The sequence below is a fragment of the Passer montanus genome, unplaced genomic scaffold, assembly GCF_014805655.1.
Source record: "Passer montanus isolate IOZ18808 unplaced genomic scaffold, ASM1480565v1 scaffold140, whole genome shotgun sequence".
Taxonomy (NCBI): Eukaryota; Metazoa; Chordata; class Aves; order Passeriformes; family Passeridae; genus Passer; species Passer montanus.
Window position 1 is genome coordinate 462549 of NW_024360942.1, and position 14933 is coordinate 477481.

At 51.2% G+C, this 14933-nt stretch overlaps 1 protein-coding gene across 1 annotated transcript in view; it reads left to right on the forward strand.

Moving 5' to 3' along the window:
* Window positions 1–14933, forward strand: part of INSR (insulin receptor) — a 45399-nt gene extending 30466 nt beyond the window's left edge. Inside the window, exons 6-20 of the mRNA XM_039700481.1 lie at window positions 111–237; window positions 855–1105; window positions 1478–1645; window positions 2337–2538; window positions 7320–7588; window positions 7774–7916; window positions 9974–10133; window positions 10420–10519; window positions 10763–10830; window positions 11026–11255; window positions 11493–11603; window positions 11897–12056; window positions 12853–12982; window positions 13205–13339; window positions 14396–14933. Of these exons, the coding sequence (XP_039556415.1) occupies window positions 111–237; window positions 855–1105; window positions 1478–1645; window positions 2337–2538; window positions 7320–7588; window positions 7774–7916; window positions 9974–10133; window positions 10420–10519; window positions 10763–10830; window positions 11026–11255; window positions 11493–11603; window positions 11897–12056; window positions 12853–12982; window positions 13205–13339; window positions 14396–14750 (2609 nt within the window). The 3' untranslated portion in view covers window positions 14751–14933. The remainder of the gene's footprint in view (window positions 1–110; window positions 238–854; window positions 1106–1477; window positions 1646–2336; window positions 2539–7319; window positions 7589–7773; window positions 7917–9973; window positions 10134–10419; window positions 10520–10762; window positions 10831–11025; window positions 11256–11492; window positions 11604–11896; window positions 12057–12852; window positions 12983–13204; window positions 13340–14395) is intronic.

Here is a 14933-nt window from a genome sequence, read left to right on the forward strand (position 1 = left end):
CCTCACATTTATCTTAAACTTCTAAGAAAATTAAAAACAAGATTTTAATTTTGTTTGATGCTTAATTTTTCAGCATCAATAAAACTACTGTCACTTCTCCCTTGTTACAGGTGAAAACGAACTGCTGAAATTTTCTTCCATTAGGACTTCTCATGACAAGATCCTGCTGAAGTGGGAGCCCTACTGGCCCCCTGATTTCCGTGACCTCCTGGGGTTTATGCTGTTCTACAAGGAGGCGTAAGTGATCCCCTCAGGTCACACAGCAGTGGCCTTGCTGGGCTGCCACCAGCAGCAGCTGGCATTCAGAGGTGGATGTTAAACCTGCTGGATGTTTTTGCTGTAGGCAAAGCTGTTTAGTCTCTGATTTTGTGGCTCCCACACTAAAGTTTCCGGTGATATCCTTCTATAAAAGCATTCATTAAGATCCCTGACTTGTGCACAGTCACAATTCCTCATTAAAGAACAATCCAGACTTTAGTTATTCCTGCTGTTCTAGACACACATATTTGAACCATGGAGTTTCTCATCTCCCCACTATCTCTGTGGAATACTGAGAGTTTTCTCCTTCTTGGGGTGGGAAAGATTCTTTTAGAATCAAGGTAACCAAGCTGATTTTCATAAAGCTAACAATAATCAGTCTGGATTTAGTTGTTGGGGTCATGTGTGGCACAGATCCTACTCTGTGATGCTGTTGGAGACCCAGGTAACAAAGCTCCCAATGCCTCCCTTTCAGAATAAATACCATGAGATGATTTTACTTTCTCTGAAAGGTGATAACTTCCAGTGTGTCTTTAGAAATGTTTTTAAGAGCCTGATTGAGGATTCTGTTAATTGGAGCCTTCTCTTTCCTCAAGTCCCTACCAGAACGTGACGGAGTTCGATGGCCAGGACGCCTGTGGCTCCAACAGCTGGACAGTTGTGGATGTTGATCCCCCACCACGCTCCAACGAGCCCAAAGCCCAGGCCCAGCCAGGGTGGCTCCTGAGGGGCCTGAAGCCCTGGACACAGTATGCAGTGTTTGTGAAAACCCTGGTCACCTTCTCGGATGAGCGGCGCACGTACGGCGCCAAGAGCGAGATCATCTACGTGCAGACCAACGCCACGGGTCAGTGCAGCACCCTCCTGGGCTAAAACCAGGCCTGACTAAGTCTGTCTGGGGGTTTTCCAGGAAACTTACCACTGCCCTGCTTTGGTAGGGAGGAATTATCCAGGAAAGCTCCCACTGCCCTGCTTTGGCAGGAGGGAATTCCTAAACCAGAGGTGTGATTCCAGATGGTGCCAGTGGGCACCCCTTCTGTCCAGTTTGTGTGGCCTTGTTGAGATAAGGCTGGAAGAGACCTCCAGGATGGTCCAGCCCAGCCTGCTGGGTGCCAGGGAATGCTTGATTGCCATAGAAATTGAAATTTGCCTGTGCTGGTGCCTGCCTTGCCAGGCTCTGAGGCAGTGCAGTGACCGCTGTCTCTCCCCCACCCCGCAGTTCCGTCGGTCCCGTTAGATCCCATCTCTGTCTCCAACTCCTCATCCCAAATCATCCTCAAGTGGAAGCCGCCCTCGGAGCCCAACGGGAACATCACACACTACCTGGTGTACTGGCAGCAGCAGGCAGAGGACAGTGAGCTCTATGAACTCGATTACTGCCTGAAAGGTGAGTGGGTGCTTCTCCCTCCAGGCCTTTCCCTCAGTCTCTCCCAGAACTGGAGTTTTGCCTTGGGGATGCTCTGGGGTTTTTGTCTTGGGGATGCTCTGTGGTTTTTGCCTTGGGGGGGCTCTGGGGGCCCAATCCTCCTGGATTCAGGATTTTCTGGAATCAGCTCTGTCCCTTCCTGTTCTGTTACGTTAAGTGCTGCTGCCAAGGTATGTGCAAAAGGTCTAAAAACATTCTTTACAAAGTAATCACGTGTTTTTTCCTTTGGGGAATTTCCCTTCTGCCCTCACTCCTTTTAAACTGAATTATAAAATTAATATCAGCAATGGAGATAGTAAAGTTGAAAATTCGGGTGCTGCTGGAGCTCAGGGCCATGTTAATTTCTGAAGGCAGCTGGTGCCTGGTTTGGAATTCCTTGAGACCACAGAATTTCACTGAGGACTTGCAAAATCTCATCTACTGCTCTGTGTTACCTGAACTGGGATAAAGCAGCATCCAAACTCCATTTCAAAAATAGCATTTTTGAATTAAAGGCCTGTCAGAAAAGAGGGAACTGCTCAGCCCTGGATGTGAAATATGAGCTGCCCAAATGTGCCATGAATCCTGTGTACACTGGTTTGGGATCTTTTTGTAGGATAAACATCTTCTGCCAAGACAGGCACAAGTGACACTAAAACTGTTTTGTCCCCAGGATTAAAGCTGCCCTCAAGGACGTGGTCTCCTCCTTTTGAATCTGAAGACCCCCAGAAGTATAATCAGAGTGAAGCTGAGGATGTCAGTGGGGAATGTTGCTCCTGTCCTAAAACAGACTCCCAGATCCAGAAGGAGCTGGAGGAGTCTGCTTTCCGCAAGACCTTCGAGAATTATCTCCACAACGAGGTTTTTGTGCCCAGGTGAGAACATCAGACAGGACTGTCCAGGGGTCAGGGGCAGGGAGATGTAATTGAGGATTAAATAAAAATACCAGGTTGGACACAGCCACGTTGCCAGGCTTCCGTGAGCCTGTCTAGCCCAGCTGGATATGGGTCTTGGAATGGGGAGAGCAGAGCACCTACCACAGATGTTCCTGCAGATTGGGAAGCTCCTGCTTTCATTTCCTGTCCCTAAATTCTCCTCAGCTCAAGAATAAAGTGAGAATCCTTAACAAACAGCCTGCAGCTCGTCTGGCATCAGATGATGCCAAAAATAGCGATTTTCTTTTCCTGTCTTGAAATTTTGTGGTCAGGTTTTTCATTGAGTTGAAAAGAAAGGAGAAGGGCAGTTTACCAGGCCACAGCCTCGTCCTTCAGCGTGGTATTTGTGGTCTGCCTTCACTTAGTGTGGGAAATACCTCCAATACCATGAGGAATGTGAGTGCTGTGGGTGGTGAATGTCCTGTTTGCAGTGGCACACTTGGTGTCACATTAAGTGGTGTTGAATGTCTTCACACTTCATCTGCAGCCTGGGGAGGAAGTGCTGGGGAGCAGGGTAGAATCTGTGGTGATTTACCCTCTTCCCTCTCATGCCTTTTGTGCTCTAAATTTATTCTCTGCTTGCTGCCCTCAGCCAGCAAACCTGCATTTGCAGCTGCCTGACAAAAGCTGGGTCACTGCACTGAGCATTTTCCCTGTTAAAGCATCCCTGGAGTTCCCTGCCCTGGTGCCTGCAGTCCTCACCTGGAAGCTTGGGCAGAACCCCTCCTTTTGCTGGTCCCTGGCTCTTGGTGCCCATCAGGATGAGCTCCAGTGTGCCACAGGATGCCAGGACATGACATATTCCAAAGCAGAGGAGAACCAAGCCATATGCAAAAGCCAAACTCCTGATGCAGGCAGACAATTCTGACAGTCTGATTTCTTTTTTCTTTTCCCCACCCCCAATTTTATTGTGCAGCCAGCCCAGGATGCTTCTCAGGCCAGTTTGTGGGCTATGTATTTTAGGAAGAAACCAATCACCAGGATGTGCCACCTTGTCAGCCTCCTGAGGAAAAAATCCCCACATCCCATGGCCAACTAATCCTCTAAAACAAGCCAGTGGTGAAGAGGCCTCCCTGCTGCCACGTGCCCTGCTCGTCTTCCCTGGCAGGCTCCAGGCTGTCAGCACATAAATCAGAATTCTTTTTCCTGTGAATACTGTGCTATCACCTGCTCACAGAACCTGGCAGGGAGCAGGGAGTGTGGTTTACTTCAGGTGCTTTTTTTGTGGCTCCTGGGAGTTCAGTGACCTCTCCTGAGGTGCTGTGTGGCCTCTCCTGGAGAGAGGGAGCTTGCCAGTCACGGGAGGAATCTCAGGGATGAGGCCAGCAGGGAACATGAGATGCCAGGGGAGCAGAATCCCAGCAGTTTCTCCCTGGTATCTTCTTGTTTTCCATGTGCCATTTCTCCCCTCCTGCCCTGTTCCCAGCGATCTGATCCCTGGGCAGGATCCAGCCTTAGTGCAGGGCTGATCTCACCCTTTGGAAATCACAGTTCCTTCCCACTGGGCACGTTGATTACCCACTCCAGGAGCCACTGTCACACCTCCTGGGGCTCAGTTTTCTCTGGCAGTGACAAAAAGCCAAACTAGAAGTTCAGGAATGTTCCTCTGCGCAGGCAGAGCTGGCAGTGGCTCACTCCAGGTCCCCTTTGGGGCTGAACAAAACGGCCATCTTTGTTTCTTTGATGCTTTTTCTTCTTTCCTGGGTTATCTGCTCTCATTTTGGAGGAGTTCTGCACGGGTTGGAGCTCGGGGCTGGTCACACCCTGGCACAGGCTGCCCAGGGATGGGTGTGTGGAGTCTCCATCCCTGGAGATCCCTCGTGGTCCTGAGCTCTGCTCCAGCTGCCCCTGCTTTGGGCCAGGGGCTGGGGTCAGGGAATCCCCAGAGGTGCCCTCCAGCCTCACCCCTCCTCGATTCTGTGGGAAGCAGGGAAAGATTCAGAAGTCCTGAGAGGCAGAGGGGAGCTCAGTGGCTGCTGCTCAGGGTGACATTCCAGCTATTTCCTGCAGCAAGAGCAGGAGCAGCCCCAGGTCTCTGTCCCTGTCCTCTGTCACACACATTTGTGCCATTCCCAATATTCCTGGGGAGCAAGATCTGAGGAATGACTCTCTTTAAAACTTATTGTTTCCCAATTTAGTTAATTGTACAGACAAATCTAAAACGCTTTTGCTGGGCCAGCTGACCTGGGGTGGTTTCAGGGGTGTGGAAAAGCGTGGCTTCAGGTGCCAAAAGCATTTTTGGAATCCCCCAGCACAGGCCATACTGTGTGTGCTGAGGGGTCACTTCCAGGCCCCCCATGTCACCTGTGAGGACAGGAGGAACCTGAGGGTTTCACAGGGAACTCCCTGGAGCTGCTGAGATGGCCTCAATGCAAATTACACTGGAACAACTCTGAGAAAATACAGAGAATTTGGCAAGAAAATTGCTGCAAATCCAGGATAATAAATATGGGAAGATTGGGGATTTACAGCTTCAAAAGCTTTTCTTAACTTTCTGTGACTTGAGAAGGAAGGAATTGCATTTTACTCCGTGTGGCATTGGTGGTCAAATTACTGTTTTACTTGTGAAAAACAAAATTCCCTTGAACATGAGGATCAGCTGCATTGACACTGGATAAACAGAGGGTGTAGCTTTGCTTTTATGCAAACCAGGTCCTGTTTGACCATGAGGAATCCTTCCCAAGGAGGGAGGTGGCGTGACCCAGTGCTGGCTCCCTGAACTCTGCCCCATCCTGAGGGGACACTGCTCACAGCACCACACAGGCTGAGGGAACAGCAGCTCCAAAAGGAGTTAATTAGTAATTAAGAAAGAGAAATCTTAAAGCTGGAATGTGCTTGCTGAACCTGCTGTTTGCCATCCTTATTTGTCATCAGGTGGATGAATATTCTGCAGGAAGGAATTCCTGGCTGGCAGGGTGGGCAGGCCCTGGCTTGGGGTGCCCAGAGCAGCTGTGGCTGCCCCCGGATCCCTGGCAGTGCCCAAGGCCAGGCTGGACAGGGCTGGGAGCAGCCTGGGACAGTGGGAGGTGTCCTTGCCATGGCAGGGGTGGCACTGGATGGGCTTTGAGGTCCCTTCCCACCCAAACCATTCTGTGATGATGACAACTCCATGAATATTTGTGTTGTGTTGTGTGCAGCTCAGTGTTCAGGTTGAGGACAGCTCAGACTCTGCTTTCTGGCTGGTGCCTTTTGCTGGAGGAGGAGAATGGCACCAGGGAGGGCAGAGGAAGCAGGGAAGGTGGCAGAGACCTGTCAGAGCAAATCCCTGCTGGGGCTGGGGCTGGCCATGGCTGCTAGTCAGAGGTGGCAGTGGAAAGTTCAGTTCAGCAGCAAAGATTTGCTTCAACAGCTTGTTACATTTTTAGAGCCTGGAGATGCCTCAAGTGTGGGTTCAGATCAGGTCACTCTTTGTACCCTTTAATAGCTGCACACACATGCACACACACACAAAAAGATCATCACCCCCTTAAAATACATGGTCTGGATTTCAACTGGCATTAATTCCTTTTGTGTAACTGAATACAGTTACTGATTCACCACCTTGGTTAGTTCCTGACCTGGCATTCCCCATGGCAAATGTGTGGCAGCACATAAGAGTGTTAGATTGAGCACTTTTGGCACTTTTGGTTTGGTACTTATCCCTTCTTTTTTTTTTCTTGCCAAGAAAATGAAATTTTTGAATGCTTCTTAATTCTGTTGAATTTATTCTGTTTATTTGCTGATAAAACCTGATATTAAAGCTGTCTGGTGGCACTCAGATGCAGACAGGGAAGGTGACATGGTCAGCTGCAGGTGCTGGTTTTACAAGTGAAAAAATCACATTTTCAGACTGAAATGCAATAACCTGAGGAGCAACATTCAGTTAACAAAACCACACAGTGAATAAATAATCAGAATCATGAGTTCTAAATGCATGCCTTGAAAAGGACTTCATAGGTTTGATCTCTTGGGAAAAGGTTAAAATTCCTTGTGTATCCATCGAGGTTCAGCCTTGGGGGTGAGAGTGGCAAATGTGTTCCAGAGAGCTGGGAGAGTGGCCTTTTGCTTTATAAATGTAAGTTAGTGACACTTGGGACATGTGGCACATCTGAGGTCACCGAGTGGGGCCGTGGTGTGACCTGGTGTGCTCGGGGCTGCAGCTCCAGGGTGGGGGCTGAACTCCAAAGCATTGCAACCCTGCCCGAGGCATCCGAGGCAACCTGGTAAAGTTAGACAGCTGAGAGACCCAGGGGAACTTGAATTCTCAAGTAAATACTTGAAGCTTGGATTGGTTTATTTTTATTTTGTCCCCCTGTGTGCAGTTGTGCAGGGAGAAGAGTCTGGGGGATACAAAATTTTGTAAAAATGTATGTCTTGGTTAAAAAAAAAGCTGAATTTCTTCATTGCTTTGGAAATATCAGGACATCTCAAACTCTGCTTTCTGGCTGGTGCCTTTTGCTGGAGGAGGAGAATGGCACCAGGGAGGGCAGAGGAAGCAGGGAAGGTGGCAGAGACCTGTCAGAGCAAATCCCTGCTGGGGCTGGGGCTGGCCATGGCTGCTAGTCAGAGGTGGCAGTGGAAAGTTCAGTTCAGCAGCAAAAATTTGAGTTTTGGGTTTTCAGTGGCACTCAAAGTCTGAGTTTTCAGTGGCACTCTGAGCTCTCCCATTTTGCCCCTTCCTTGCCAGCTGGAGGGGCTGACACTGACTGTAACACTGACGTGGTGACCGTGTTGTCTGACAGGCCGTCAAGAAAACGAAGAGACCTGGGCTCCGTGGCAAACGCCACCGTGGTGTTACCCACCATCCCATCCTCCCCCAACAATTCAGCAGCAGCTGAGGGTGCAGAGGAGCAGAAACCCTTTGAGAAGGTGCTGTCCAAGGAGTCCCTGGTGATCTCGGGGCTGCGCCACTTCACCGGGTACCGCATCGAGCTGCACGCCTGCAACCACGATGCCCAGGAGTCCCGCTGCAGCGTGGCAGCTTATGTCAGTGCCAGGACCATGCCAGAAGGTGATTCTGTCCCTGAGCCCTGCTGTGGCTTGGTGCTGCTCCCAAAATGCTGCTTGTCCCACGGGAGGCAGCTGCAATATGTAAGGACACCTTATGTCCATGTGGGAGAGGATGGATGAGGTATTGGCAGGTGTGAATTTTGCCCAAAGACATGAAACTAAACCTGATCTTGAACTTGGTTCTAGCTAAGGCTGATGACATCGTTGGCCCAGTGTCCCATGAGCTGGTGGAAAAGAACACTGTGCACCTCAAGTGGCAGGAGCCAAAGGAGCCCAACGGCCTCATTGTGCTCTACGAGGTGAACTACGGACGGCTTGGGGAGACCGAGGTGAGAGCTTCTGCTGTCACTCACAGCACCTTTGCTGGGAGCTTCTGCTGTCACAGAACCTTTGGTGAGAGCTTCTGCTGTCACTCACAGCACCTTTGGTGGGAGGTTCTGCTTTCACAGAACCTTTGGTGAGAGGTTCTGCTGTCACAGCACCTTTGGTGGGAGGTTCTGCTGTCACAGAACCTTTGGTGAGAGGTTCTGCTGTCACAGAACCTTTGGTGAGAGGTTCTGCTGTCACAGCACCTTTGGTGGGAGGTTCTGCTGTCACAGCACCTTTGGAGAAGTGGCTCCCCCTGGGAGCCCAGGCTCTTTAAGACCTGACAGTCCTTATGCATGCAGTGCCCTGACTAGTTGGGTTTCCTGGTGCAGAATTAAAGGAATACAAAAGTTCACTAGTAAATTTGTCTCCTCTAGAAGCCTGGGATGACATCAGGAAATAATCTGCCTCTGTGGTGCCCGTTTGCTCAGCAAGTTTAGCTGATTTGCCAGCTTTCTGCAGGGGGCCTTTGTAGAAACGTTATTTCACAGAGGGACAGAAACCCCACATTGCTGTGTCTCAGACAAAAGCCCTTAAGTTGCACTGGGGAGGTTCAGATTAGATACCAGAAAAAAAAAATCCCTGCAGGAGGGCTCAGGCAGTGGAATAAGTTGACCAAGGAGAGAGTGGAGTCACCATCTCTGAAGTGTTCAAGAGGTGTCTGAATGTGGCACCTGGGGACACGTTCTGGGGCTGATGATGGTGGTGCTGGGTTGTTGCTGGGACTTGGCCTTGAAGGTCTCTTCCAACCTTGATGTTTCTGTGATTCTGTGAAAATTAAGTTGCTTAGAGGAGTTAGGAAGGTATTGAGCAGCCCATGAGCTCTTGGGGACAGGGCTGGTGTCAGTGCCACGGGGACAGGGCTGGTGTCAGTGCCACGGGGACAGGGCTGGTGTCAGTGCCACGGGGACAGGGCTGGTGTCAGTGCCACAGGGACAGGGCTGGTGTCACTGCCACAGGAGCAGGGCTGGTGTCAGTGCTGTGGGGACAGGGCTGGTGTCAGTGCCACAGGGACAGGGCTGGTGTCAGTGCCACGGGGACAGGGCTGGTGTCAGTGCCATGGGGACAGGGCTGGTGTCAGTGCCAGGGGACAGGGCTGGTGTCAATGCCACAGGAGCAGGGCTGGTGTCAGTGCTATGGGGACAGGGCTGGTCACTGCCACAGGGACAGGGCTGGTGTCAGTGCCACAGGGACAGGGCTGGTGTCAGTGCCACAGGGACAGGGCTGGTGTCAGTGCCAGGGGACAGGGCTGGTGTCAGTGCCACAGGAGCAGTGGCACTCCCCTAGCAGGCCCAGTGTCAGTGCTGAGAGCCAGAGCAGCAGATGGCACTTGCTCTCTGTAACCTGACCTACTGCCCTGCAAAGCACAAATCCAGCACAAACTGCTAACCTGGAGCAGACTGAGAGCCCTTGGGTGTGTGTTTGCCAGCTGGGGAGGTGCTGCAGGAGCCCCAGGGAGCCGTCAGGGAGCTCTCAGGGAGCTCTGGATGTTACAGAAACCCCCAGGAGCTCTCAGGGAGCCCCAAGTGCTGCAGGAGTCCCGGGGAGCTCTTAGGGAACTCTGGTTGTCACAGGAGCCCCCAAGAGCTGTCAGGAAGCTCCCAGGAGCTGTCAGGGAGCCCTGGGTGCTGCAGGAGCCTCCAGGAAACTCTCAGGGAGCCCAGGGTGCTGCAGGAGCCTCCAAGAAACTCTCAGGGAGCCCAGGGTGTTGCAGGAGCCTCCAGGAGCTGTTGGGGAGCCCCCAAGAGCTGTCAGAGAGCCCCCAGAACCTCTCATGGAGCCCCAGGTGCCACAGGAGTCCCGGGGAGCTGTCAGGGAGCCCAGGGTGCTGCAGGAGCCCCCAGGAGCTGTCAGGGAGCTCCAGGAGCTGTCAGGGAGCCCAGGGTGCTGCAGGAGCCCCCAGGAGCTGTCAGGGAGCCCCAGGAGCTGTCAGGGAGCCTAGGGTGCTGCAGGAGCCCCCAGGAGCTGTCAGGGAGCCCCGGTGCTGCAGCACGGCCCTGGCACAGCCCTGTCCCCACAGGAAGCCCATTTCTGCGTGTCCCGCAAGCACTTTGCCAGCGAGGGCGGCTGCAGGCTGCGGGGGCTGCAGCCCGGCAACTACAGCGTGCGGATCCGCGCCACCTCCCTGGCCGGGAACGGCTCCTGGACAGAGCCCACCTACTTCTACGTGGCTGATTATTGTGAGTTCACTTCATTCTTACTTTTAATCCCGGGTAGAAACTCGGGTTATTTCTGGAGGATGGGGTGTAGCAAGCAGGGAGTCACTAAATGTTTACCAAATACATCGGTTGTCAAGAACCTGAAATTACTTGGAAACACATGGCTTTTGTTTGTTAGTCCTCATTCTGAGCAGCCCCACATTTTGCTCTGAAATAGCTTCTAGTTTGGTATTTGTTCCAGTTTATTGAAGAAAAAATTTGTATGTTGGACTTGTATAATACCTCCATCTCTCTCTTTCTCTCCTAGTGAATGCTCAGCCAAATATTGCTGTTATCATTGTTCCTATTATTTTTGCCATAATAATTGCTGGAATTATTGGAGCTGCTTATGTGCTTGTGAAAAAGAGGTGAGTACAGTTTTCACCAGAAACACCAAAACTTACATCCAAAAGTTTTGCTGCTTTGTTGGGAGTCAGTTTTTGTTTAGTTTCTAATTTCCATAGCGATTGCAGCATTCATTTAAGTGCAGGAAATAGTTTGTGCCATATGGGGACAGTTTATTTGCTGCATGCTTCGGGGATTGATCAAACTGCCCTCACCTCGAGGGTGTCAGAGGCTGCAGAGTGCTGAGGAATTTTTGTCTCTTGCAGACAAACCGAAGGACCAACAGGACCCCTGTATGCATCCTCCAACCCTGAGTACATCAGTGCCAGTGATGGTGAGAGCAACCAGGGCTTCTTTCTTGTGTGATCGTGCAGCCAGTGCAGCAGGGTGGGCTCGGGGTTGTCTTTGTGGGGTTTTCTGGTCCTTTTGTAGAATTCACCCCCCTGCAGTGCGGCAGCGCTACCCAAGGCTGCTGCCGGAGCGTCTTTCAGGAGATGCTCAGCTCAGGATGTTCCCCTGTGCCCCACAGTTTATGTCCCTGACGAGTGGGAGGTGCCACGGGACAAGATCACCCTCCTGAGGGAGCTGGGCCAGGGCTCCTTCGGGATGGTGTACGAGGGCATCGCCAAGGACATCGTGAAGGGAGAGCCCGAGACGCGCGTGGCCGTGAAGACGGTGAACGAGTCGGCCAGCCTGCGCGAGCGCATCGAGTTCCTCAACGAGGCCTCTGTCATGAAAGGCTTCAGCTGCCATCATGTGGTAAGTGCTGGGTGCCTCAGCACACAGCTCTCCAGTGCCTTCAGAGCCCGAGCCTCAGCTGGCCAAAGCAGCAGAGGCAGCTGATCCATCGGAGCGGGGATCTCTCCCTGCGGGATTCCACAGAACCTGTTCTGCCCAACTTGTTTCACTGCTGCTCTTTGTAAAACCTCTCAGCCTGACAAGGCCTTGTGGGGCTGTTCTCAGCTCTGCTGAGGGAATTTCTCACTCGTTTTCCAGGTTCGCCTCCTCGGAGTGGTCTCCAAGGGACAACCTACTCTGGTGGTCATGGAGCTGATGGCACATGGGGATCTGAAAAGTTACCTGCGCTCTTTGAGACCTGAAGCTGAGGTAAAGACAGGAGAGAGTGAGTCTCTTGTGGAACAGAATGACTTGATTTGGGGTTTAATACTTCTTTATTTAATGGCTTTAAGCTGAAAAAGGGTAGATCTGATGTGGTTTTGGGAAGACAGTCTTGGCTGTGAGGGCGGGCAGGGCCTGGCACAGGTTGTGCAGAGAAGCTGCAAGTGTCCAAGGCCAGGTTGGAAGGTTGGAGCAGGGTTCCCTGCTCATGGCAGGGACCTGGATGATGTTACGGTCACACCTAACCCAAACCCTTCTGTGACTGTGATTTTTCCTGGCAGAATAACCCCGGCCGGCCGCCGCCGACGCTGAGGGAGATGATCCAGATGGCGGCGGAGATCGCCGACGGCATGGCCTACCTGAACGCCAAGAAGTTCGTGCACAGGGACCTGGCAGCTCGCAACTGCATGGTGGCAGAGGACTTCACTGTGAAAATCGGGGGTAGGTGCTGCTGGTCCCTTCCAGCCCAGGCCATTCTGTGATCAGGAGATGGTTCTGTGCATCGTGTTTGTTGTAAAAGCAAGTTGATAAAACCAACGTGTCAAACACGGGTGATTCTCGCTGTCTGCCTCTGGGAAATTGCAGCACTTCCCTCTGTTTCTTCCCTGTGACAGAACTGTGTGGACTTCAGTAAGAACAAGATCTCCAGTAGAGCCAGAGTAGCTTTTCTCACCTTCTCTATTCCCAAACCTCTGTCCTGAAAGTTCGTTACCTTTTCAGCCTAAACTACCTGGGTTTGTTTCACTGGTCTTTGCTTCCATGAGAATTAAGACAAAAAAGGAATTGGGTACAACAAACCCAGTGCTGATAATCCTGTCATTGGGTCAGGTGGCTTTTAAAAGTAATTTAACCCAGTTTTTAACCCAAACTCTTTTAGTAATAAGTAAATACAACATTTAAAATAACCTGGAACCCCACAGAGTGGTGATTTTTCAGAGCTCTCTGGAATTAAAGCCAGGGCAGTGGGATTTCAGACAAAGGGAGCTCTGTTTTACTTACAGAGGATGAATAAAATAATGTTTAGAATAGAAGCTGTCACCAAAAAATTTAACTCTGGAGTCTCTGTTGTGACTGTAGAAAAAAATGCAGGGAAAGGGAAATATTTTGAACATTAATCACGAGGTGACAGATGACTGCAGGCTGGGCTTTGGCAGTGGGGGGACGGCAACATCCATCTGGAGATGTTGCACAGGATGGAGGGAGAGGCATTTAACACATCCCAATTGCTTCCCCTCAGACTTTGGGATGACCAGGGACATCTACGAGACGGATTATTACCGCAAGGGGGGCAAAGGGCTGCTGCCCGTGCGCTGGATGGCCCCGGAGTCGCTGAAGGATGGCGTGTTCACCACCTACTCCGACGTGTGGTAAGTGGTCCTCTGCCATCCCAGATGGATTCCAGCTCCTTGTTTTAGCACACATAGTTTAAACTGACTTGCTCGGAGCACAGACAAAACAAAGCCGTTGTTTTGAAACACTTCCATAAAAATATAGTCGTGTTCTTTAGAAGTTCGTTTTCCAAAATAACTCTGTCACTGGGAGGGCTCCAGGATGTTTTGTTCTCACCAGGAGCTTTCTCTCTCCCTTAGGTCATTTGGTGTTGTCCTTTGGGAAATAAGCAGCTTGGCAGAGCAGCCTTACCAGGGACTCTCCAACGAGCAGGTGCTAAAGTTTGTCATGGATGGAGGATACCTGGATCAGCCGGACAACTGCCCGGAGAGGCTGTAAGTGGGCAGGCAGGGACAACCAGCCCAGCTGCACTCTTTGCCTGAAGTGGGACCCACAAAGATGGCCTGACCTGGGGCACCTCTTCACCCCCCTCAGCTGGGGAGGACAAAAGCAGAGTTTAGTGAGGCACCTCCCTCAGAAATTCCACCAAATTATCCTTAGCGATCCAAGGAAGGGGCTGCCAGGGAGGTTTGGAGTCCCCATCCCTGGAGGTGTCCAAGGAAGGCCTGGATGTGGCATTCAGTGCTCTGGGCTGGGGACAAGGTGGGGGTGGGTCAAGGGTTGGACTTGATGATCTTGGGAGGTCTTTTCCAACCTCAGTAATCCTGGGATTCTGAGTGAGGAGTCACACTGGAGCAATTGTGAAGGAAAGCAGCTCTGGCTGGAAAAGGGAGCACAGATGGTAACTCTCTGGTTCTGGTAGCCTTTTCACCCAGCTGCTTCTGGCCAAAACAGCACTTCCAGAGTCATAAAATAAACATGTTTTGTGAGTATCCACATGAAAAAAGCCTGCTGTGCTGGACATTTGTCTGATGGCCAGTTACAAACTCCAGTTTGAGACTCTATTTGTATTTGTGAGTTCTTTCTCCATGGTGTTTGATAACGTGACCTCTTGCTGCAGCCTTTCTTTTGGGTGGGATGTTTACAGGACCTCTGTCCTCTGCCCAGCCTCCCATTTTCCTTGAAGTTTTGGGAGCTTTGTTATCTTTCAGGCTGAGTTAAAATTAAAAGGGAATTAATTAAAAAAGGATGACCTAGGCTGTAAGTGCATGTGCACACACACACACAGAGTCTGTGAACCACAGCCCTGTTTCCTTCAGCAGCCAAGTCAAGAACAATTGAAGGAATCGGAAGGAATTTTTAATCTAGACAGAAATAGAGAAAAAGGAGTGTCAGGATCTAGAGGCAGATGTGGAGGCTGGAAAGAGAACAAACAACCTGGGGTGTCAGTGGTGTAGTGTGGGTGGTGGGGGGCTGTGCCATGGGTGCCAGCCTTGCTCTGCACCCGGGATTGTTTCTGCTGCCCCTGACTGTGCTCTGTGCTGCTGCAGGCACAGCCTGATGCAGATGTGCTGGCAGTACAACCCGAAGATGCGCCCCACCTTCATTGAGATCATCGAGATGCTGAAGGAGGACTTGCACCCCAGCTTTCACGAGGTCTCCTTCTTCTACAGCGAGGAGAACAAACCTCTGGAGACAGAGGAGTACGAGATGGACTTCGAGAACATGGAGAGCATTCCCCTCGACCCCTCCTCGTACTCCCAGAGGGACAAAGTGCTGGGGAGGGACAATGGACCCTCCATGGCCCTCAAGGGCAACTACGAGGAGCACATCCCTTACACTCACATGAACGGTGGCAAGAAAAACGGGCGGATTCTCTCCATGCCCAGGTCAAGTCCTTCCTAACACTTCCTGTTTGGCCCAAGGGTTGTGTCTGCTTTTTTCCCCCCTCCACAAATCTCAGGACTCTTGTTATTGCTGCCACAGTGTATGACACACATCTACAAACTCTTCAGATTTTTAATCATCTTACGATTAATTTTTTTTTTTTTTTTGCCAAGTTGACTGGTTGTCAGTGGACTTCTCTGT